The sequence below is a fragment of the Cynara cardunculus genome, assembly GCF_001531365.2.
Source record: "Cynara cardunculus var. scolymus isolate 2C chromosome LG 6, CcrdV1, whole genome shotgun sequence".
In the NCBI taxonomy this organism is placed as follows: domain Eukaryota; kingdom Viridiplantae; phylum Streptophyta; class Magnoliopsida; order Asterales; family Asteraceae; genus Cynara; species Cynara cardunculus.
In genome coordinates, this window is record NC_037533.1 from 13101740 (window position 1) to 13110684 (window position 8945).

The 8945-nt window shown below is 37.0% G+C and overlaps 2 protein-coding genes across 2 annotated transcripts; one reads left to right on the top strand and one right to left on the bottom strand.

The window, feature by feature from the left end:
- Window positions 1-3156: 3156 nt before the first annotated feature.
- On the bottom strand, window positions 3157-4158 carry LOC112514163. The gene has a single exon (XM_025120494.1). The coding sequence runs from the start codon at window positions 4156-4158 to the stop codon at window positions 3157-3159; it is 1002 nt and encodes a 333-aa protein (XP_024976262.1).
- Window positions 4159-4798: 640 nt separating this feature from the next.
- LOC112514164 lies at window positions 4799-6490 on the top strand. Its single transcript, XM_025120496.1, has 3 exons — window positions 4799-5002; window positions 5883-6152; window positions 6248-6490. The coding sequence occupies exons 1-3, from the start codon at window positions 4799-4801 to the stop codon at window positions 6488-6490; spliced, it is 717 nt and encodes a 238-aa protein (XP_024976264.1).
- Window positions 6491-8945: the final 2455 nt, after the last annotated feature.

Below are 8945 nucleotides of genomic sequence, written 5' to 3' on the forward strand. Positions count from 1 at the left end.
TCGCACCTCTTCGTGGATAACTACCAATAACTACCTAATAACTACCTATATATATACATATTATCTAACCGAGATTAATCTAACATTCACCCCCTTAATCTCGATTGTGTTGAATAAGATATTTAACTCCAAGTAGTTGCCTCATAGTGATGAACCTTAATCTTGGTAGTGGCTTTATCAGAATGTCAGCTCGTTGTAGTTCTCCAGTGATGTGTTCAACTGTCAAATCTTCTTTCTCCACACATTCTCGTTTGAAGTGATACTTAGTATCAATGTGTTTGCTTCGTCCCTGAAATATTGAATTCTTCATTAATGCTATTGCTGACTTGTTATCCACATAGATAGTAACCTTTTCTTCCTTAGTATCAGTAATTTTGCTGAGTAGTCTTTTTAACCAGAGAGCTTGTGTTGCTAATGTTGTTGCCGCAATAAACTCTGATTCACATGAGATAAAGCTACTGTTCTTTGTTTCTGAGTACTCTAACTGATAGGTGATTTTCCAAAGTAGAAAATTATACCAGTTGTGCCTTTACCTTCTTGTGTGTTAACACCGTAACTGTTGTGGTTGTATCCTTGTATATTGTTTCCTTCTTCATGCCCATAAGTTATACCATAGTCCTTAGTTCCTTTGATATAACACAACACTTGTTTGATTGCTTTCATATGTTGCTCTTGTGGGTCTTGCATAAAACGACTAAGTAATCCAACTGGAAAACTTAGATCTGGTCTTGTATGTAGTAAGTATCATAGACATCCAATTAGGCTTCGATATTCGGTGGCGTCTACGGATTTTGATTTGGTTACTTTTGTGAGTTTGAGACCTGGTTCCATAGGTATTTTTGCTTCATTGCAGTCTAACATCCCCGTGTCACTGAGTATCATGTTTGCGTAGCCAGTTTGTGTTATTGAGATTTCACCCCGTTCTGTGTAACCTTAATGCTAAGGTAATAAGCAAGTAATCCAAGATCACTCATTTCAAACTTCTCTTTCATCTGATCCTTGTAGGTTTCAATCTTTCTCTTTGATGATCCAGTAACTATTAAGTCATCAACGTATACTCCAATCAATAGTGTTGATGCCTTACTTGTCCTTGTATAGACTGCTTGCTCCAAAGCACATTTCTTGAATCCAAGTGTCTTCAAAGTGTTATCTAACTTGGTGTACCATGCTCGTGGAGCTTGTCTTAGCCCATAAAGTGCTTTCATGAGCCTATAGACTTTTCCTTTATCTCCTTCTATAAATCCTTCAGGTTGTGAGACATAAACTTCTTCCTTTAGTTCGCCTTGCAGAAATGCTGATTTTACATCTAGATGATGTACTTTCCATTTGTTGTATGCTGCCAGAGCCAATATCAATCATATTGTCTCGATTCGTGCTACTGGTGCAAAGACTTCATCAAAGTCTACGCCATGTTCTTGAATATATCCTTTGGCCACTAGTTGTGCCTTATGCTTTAATATTCTTCCTTCAGCACCCCTCTTTGTCTTGAATACCCATTTTAGACCAATTGCCTTATGATCCTTTGGTAGGGTAGTTAACATCCAAGTATTTTTCTTGTTGATAGAATCAATTTCTGCTTTCATAGCTTCAATCCATTTGTCGTCTTTAGCCGCTTCCTTGAAGTTTCTTGGCTCTTCTTCTACTAGTGATAACTCCTCCGTCCTGGCGTATATATCACTTAAGAGCCTGTAACCTCTTACAAGTGTATGATCAATTCTTCAATCAGTTATAGAAGGTGTATCAGTTTCTAAATCTGGTGAGCGGATGGTGGATTGTTGTGGGCTATACTCATGAGTGGACGTTTGAGAATTGGGTGTAGTAGGTACTTCTTCATCTGAATCATTGTTACCATGTGTAACATTATTCTCGAAATCTTCTCTTTCATTCGAGATATACTGAGTACCAGGTGTTTCATTATTCCCTATAATGAAATCAGTCCATCCCGGTCTGTCTAGGTCAAAATCTTTAGTAAAGTCCTCCCAATTCCATGTCTCGTCTTCTTTGAATTTTATGTCCCTACTAACGCAAATTTTATTCTTTATTGGATCGAATAAGCGATATGCTTTTGATCTTGGCTCACTGCCTAAGTATACCATTCGTATACTTCTATCGTCTAATTTAGTCAAGTGTTGTGAAGGTACCTTTGCATATGCGATGCAGCCAAAAATCCTTAGATGATGTAGACTTGGCTTCCTTCCTTTCAATGCTTYGTATGGAGTAATGTCATCAAKTGACTTTGTTGGCGTGCAATTTAATATTAGTATGGCATGTCTAACTGCTTCTGCCCAAAAGTTCTGTGGCAAGTTCGTTGCTTTCATCATGCATCTTGTTACTGAAARAATTGTCCTATTYTTTYGTTCAACTACTCCGTTTTGTTGAGGTGAGTATGGTGTAGTCAATTACCTTGAGATGCCATTATCTTTGCAGTATTGCAGGAATTCATTTGAAGTGAATTCCCCTCCTCTGTTTGTTCTGAACATCTTCAAATTGAGTCCAAGTTCGTTTTACACTTTAAATTCTTTAAAGATCCCAAAAGCCTGATTTTTTGAGTCTAAAAAGTATTCCCACATATATCTTGAGTAGTCATCAATTAGTAGGAATATGTACCTTTTGCCGGTTGGTGTCGGTGGTGATATTAGACCACACAAATCTCCAAACACTAAATTCAATGGTGCCTCTGACCTTAAATTCGTATGTTATGGAAACAGAGTTCTACTGTGCTTTCCTTTTAAGCATATGTCGCAAATGTCTGTCGTATACTTAGTGCGGGGTATTCCATAAACTAGTTTCTTTGAAACCATTTTCTTCATTGAAGCAAAGTTCAAATGGCCCAGTCTTGCATGCCATAACCATACTTTGTCATGTAGGTTGGTTAATAAACATATGGGTTTGCCAATTCTGAGACTTGCCTTGTATAGTCAGTTCTTTGATCGTATGACCCATAGTAGAATGTTGTTGCTTGAATCATATAGTAGTAACAGATCCTCTTCCATGACTACTTTGCAACCATTTTCTGTCAATTGACCAAGGCTTAGTATATTACTCTAAGAGTTGGAATGTAATATACATGTGACACAACCCATTGTTCTTTATTTTTGCATTCCAATAGTATGGAAGCTTTTCCTTTGATCTATACGTATGATCCATCTCCAAATCTTACGTTCCCGGTAATCTTCTCGTCAATCTCATTGAATGATCTTTGACTCCAGTCATATGGTTACTTGCTCCATTGTCTAAGTACCATAAGCTTTTGCCACTTGAAGTTATCTTGCTTACTTCGAGATTTCTTTCATTCAAGAGAACTTTCTTATGTTCTTCAATAGTCGCCATGAGTAGTGTTGGTTTTAAGTCTTCTTCAATAAGATTAGAGTGTTCCGGTTCTTGATCCTTTTCTGGACATTTTGTTGCATAATGTCCATGCTTCTTGCACTTGAAGCAATTTACTTTACTCTTATCAGGAGTAAACTTCTTTGTATTACTGATAGTTTCTTTCTTGAAACTATTTTGTGAGGGTTCACAGTTCTTCCTTTCTGAACTGAATTTGTTATATCCTCGGCCTTGTGATTGATTAAATCTGCCACGACCACGTCCTCTGAAAGGTTGGCCTCGGTGTTCATGTCGTGTGAACATCAATCCTTCTTGAGTGTCCACGCTTCTTTCCTTCTTAAATTTTAATCTTTCTTCAAAAGTCTTCAGTCTCCCGATTGCTTCGTCTAGAGACATAGTATGTAGATCTGAGTATTGTTCAATGGATGCGACAATATGGAGAAACCGATCGGGTACGACATTCAGTAACTTCCATACAAGGATGGAATCTTCATATGTCTGTCCCAAGCTTGCTGCTTTATTCATAATACCCGTTAATTTTGAAGTGAATAAATCAATCGATTCATTTTCTTTCATCTGTAACATCTCAAATTCCGTCTTGAGAGTATGTAATCTTGCCTTTTGGACACTCCTGACACCAACGTGTCTTGTTTTCAATGCATCCCAAACTGCCTTTGCAGTTTTGTATTTTGAGATGAGAAGCAGTTGATCTTCTGGTAGCAATTGATAGAGATACGCAATAGCGGTCTTATCTCTTTTCTCATCGGGTTTTGTTGACGATTGCGGTTCAATTGCTTCCCAAAGGCTATTTGTTTCCAGTATAATTTGCATTCAAATTGCCCAAGTTGTGTAATTTGTTGAATTCAACATTAGACACTGAAAATGAGTACCAGGACTCATTTTCCTTGCAAATCTTGGAATTTTCTCCCTGTTCCTTATTTTCTTTCCCCGTCATAATTTCGTATAAAAAATATTCCTTAAAGATTTTATTTAAAAACTTTGCAAATATTCCTTTATAAAATTGTATATAAAACTTTACAAAACTGAGTAAAATTTTCCCTTCTAAATGACAATAAAATTAATAAAGAATTTTTTTTTAAAAAAATTGTAAAGAAAATCTTTAAAACGTCACTTTCCTAAAATTGGGGAATTAGGTTTTCTTTTTATAAAAGGGAAAGATATGTTAAAGGAAGCATACGGCTGTGTTTTTCAATCTTGCGCCTGTTGATGGAGACGGGTTCAACTTTTGCACCAATTCTCCTTCTTTCTTCGATGGTTTTTGATTTTGTCGAAAATCGCAACCTTCTTCTTTGTTTCTTGCGATCAGCGGATTCGGATTTCAGATTCTGATTTGATTTGTTTCGATTATGCTTGAACAATTGATCTTCTATTGATTGTTCTTAAGGCTCGATGCTTCCTGCGTTCGTGCCTGACGATCGATTAAACAAACGATCTCCTATCGTTGTTCTAGATGGCGATGCTTTCTGCGCTTTTGTGCCCTAGATCGATTGAACAAAAATCGTTTTCCTACCGATTGTTCTTGTTGGCGACGCTTGCTGCATTTTCTGCTTCAATCGATTGTTCTTGTTGGCAACGCTTGCTGCGTTTTCTGCCTGCGATGATGGTCATTCTGACCGATTTAGTTTTCCGGTTGTCTTCTCCGGTTCCGATTAAGGTATGTAAATACCTTTTCCATTGGGTGCCAGTCGGTGGTAAAACTCCTTCTGGTGTTTGGCCGCCCTAGGTATCCTTGAGATTCTGATTAACCCCAAATGAGCAAGTGTGATGGTGGTTGATCGTTAATCTCTGGCGTTTTGGTGACTCTCTTGGTTCCTAATCGTATATGGTAGATGATGAACAAAACTTTGGTTGAAACGAACCCAAAGCTTTGATACCAAATGTTGGATCGATATGCTAAAACAACCAAAGTTTATTTGATAATCTGAGAATTCACACTGTGAAAAGTATGTAGAATTTACATATTTATAGACACCGAAAAGGTGCCATCAAACCATCACACCCTTTCGTGAATAGTCGCACCTCTTCGTGGATAACTACCAATAACTACCTAATAACTACCTATATATATACATATTATCTAATCGAGATTAATCTAACATTATCTCTATTCTGTCTGTGGCTATCCCCAGATTCGTATGAGATATATTGATGAATGGAAAACCACTTTTAAAACAAGGGACGGACTCTATGAATGGTTGGTAATGCCATTCGACCTCTCTTATACTTCTAGTTATTTATTTATTTATTTATTCAAATTCACACAAAAACTACACAACATATGACATAATTCTATGCGATTGTGCGAGCTCTTGAACGTTGAAGGCCTATCTAATTTCCAAAGAATTTATCCTCTACTCCTCCATGAGGCACTAAAACTCATCAATGGACAACACAAGCTCAAACCGAGGCATGCACGTTGGGTGGAAATTTTACAATCGTACACCTTGCACATCAAGCATAAAAAATGGAGTTTCTAACTGGGTAATGATGCCTTGATTCGGCCACATTCCTTGCTTACCACAATGCAATTTAAGGTTCTAGGATTTGAAGAGGTTAAAAGGATGTATAAAGACGATAACTTGTTTTGTCGAGTAATCGATGAATGTAGGAATGGCGTAAACAAAGAAACTATTTTGCATGATGGATTTTCTTTAACAACAAACGTTTATGCATTCCTAGAAGTTCGTTATGATGGGAGATTATTCAAAGGGGTTCGTGATGGGGGATTAAGCAAATGTTTTGGGCGTGATAAAGTTGTTGCTTTACTTAATGAGCGCTTCTTTTGGCCCAAAGTTAAAAGAGATGTAAGTCATTACATATTGAGATGTTGAACTTGTCATATAGCACGTCCTAAAATATCGATCTATATACCCCTCTTCCCGTTCTTATGGCAACAAAGGAGGATGTGAGCATGGATTTTGTCATGGGGCTACTGAGAACTCAAAGAAACAAGGATTCTATCATGGTAGTTGTCGACCGATTCTCTAAAAGGGCTTACTTTGTGCCATGCTCTAAAACTATTGATGCAACTAATGTTGCAGATTTGTATTTCAAGGAGATAGTGAAATTGCATAGCATTCCCAATACCATAACATATGATCATGACGTGAAGTTTATTGGTCAATTTTGGCGCACTCTTTGAAGAAAGATGGGAACACAGTTGTAGTTTGCTCAACCCATCATCCCCAAACAATGGACAAACCGAGACAGTGAATTGAAGTTTGGGCAATTTATTGAGGATCTTGATAGAAGAAAACAATCGGCAATGGGATCTTGTCCTCCACCAAGCTTAAATTGCTTATAACCGCTCTCCCAGTCAAAAAAATCAGTAAACGCCGTTTTGAGGTCCTATATAGATGTAATCCGAAGGGTCCGTTTGATCTTGTGCCTTTGCCAATAAATTAGAATTACAAAGAAGATACGAATAAGCTAAATAAAGCGATTAAAGAGATGCATGAGCAAGTTAGAAGACGTATAGAGACAAAACTAGAAGTACAAGAATCAAGCAAACAAGCACCGCCGAGCTCAAATTTTTAAAGAAGGAGATCTCGTTTGGGTGCATTTGAGCAAGGAACATTTTCCACCCTGATGTCTATTCTAAACTCAAACAACGGGGTGACAGACCTTTTAAAATTATGAGGTGTATGGGAGACAATGCATACAAGGTGAAAGACCCAGATTACATAAATGATACTAGGTTGAATACCTCATTTCTAAAAATGATAAACAAACCACCAAAAGTTACATTTTTAAACCATTAGAAAGCAAACGGGATATACTATTTACGAGTTTCTAATTCGAAATGTCCGCTTGGTTTACAGGACGTTTCCATAAGCACCTGATTTCTAAAATATCCTAAAATGGATAAAATAAACTTAATAGATTTGCAGAAGCTTAAACTATATACAAGACGAAGGACATTAGCTATCCGTTATCTAGATACTTGCAGTTACAACCAAAAGACAACTAATAATTTACAATCTATAGCTGTATTCGACTAACTATATAATATCAAAAGAGTCGTGCTACTGGAAGCACAAAAAGCAAAGATCTCAATCTACCCGAGCTTGTTCTTTGCCTTATCTACACGGCCTGTAAAAATGTGAACAACTAAAAGGGTAAGCACATAATGCTTAGTGAGTAAACGGGAACTACTAACTACTAAAGCTTCACAAATGTAATCCATGGAAGTCAATGATCACGAAGGATGTAAATCATKTAATAAGTAATCATCATTCGAGAATCATACATCTGAATATCAAAGTATGCAACTAGATCGTGTGAAAGTCAATAATTGATATGTACTGCCACCGAGCTATCVCGGTCGTGGYAAGCACAACAATATATATCATAGATTTCATACCACCCGAGCTATCCCGGCCAGTGGAATGATCTTCCCACCCAAGGTATCCCGAACAGTGGGGAAAATGACCGGACTCTAACACGGTCAATTACACACCATACCCGAGTAATCTCAGCTGATATGGGCTTAAGTGTGCCTCCCCGGGTGAAACACAAAGTAACAACCGAGTAGCACGTATGGAAGGACGGAGTGCAATAGGCAATAATCTCTTGAAATTGATAAGGAGACATAACATGGATGAGTATGGAAGCAAGTAACAAATAGATAACACATGTCTAGCAAATAGCAAGCTAAGTAGCCCCATAAACTCATAGTGTTTTTCGATATTCAAAAAAATTGAGCCAAATTAGGCTCTATGTCCATATATGTCTAAACGTCGTCCAACGGTCAATCTGGAAGGACCAAGTAAGCTTATTTAACACCTGTAATATGTACCCAAAGTTTCATAAAGATCCGACAACGAAAACTTAACCAAACTTAATTTAAACTCATTTTAGTTACTATAATTCACAGCTCAAAATCAACTTTTTATCAGTTTTTAGACTCAACTATAACCAACCTAGAAGCCTTATTTCTAAAACGTGTCTAAAGGACAGGTTTAGAGCTACATATAAGCTTTCTAAAATGTCCAAAATCGTAGCAATCCGAGCTACGGTTAACACGTTATCGCACATTCAAAACAGCATCTCGGATAGATTCGGTGCTGTCAAATTCACCAACTAAATAGGCTAAAATCCATATTTTGGATTCAATCTTTATTCCAGCAATCAAAATATCATCTAACCATGTTTATATTATTATTTACAAGATCAATACACAAGAATTTCACCAAAATAGCCATTAATGAAGAAAATCAAAGTTCAACCTATGTTCTTCATTTTCGAAAGCTMCAAATCATCAATCAAGCATCATAACAACTTAGTTAGGCTATAACCAATCTAAATACAACATAATACTAATATAACTCAGATTAGGTTTCATCGATTTCATCTCTAACTAGCTTCAAATCATGAAATTAACCAATGAAATAATTATACCTTCATTGGTGGATGAATTTGGCATAAAACTCAAGCAAAAATCCCTTGAAACAACCTTGATTCACCCCTATGAAGCCAAAATCGCCCCTGGTAGTAAATATGGGAGATGAAACTCTGTTTTGGGTGAAAAAGAAGGTAAACATCATGTATATTCGACTTTTACGAGTTGGGGCTGAGTTGACTCGGCTGCAAACTCG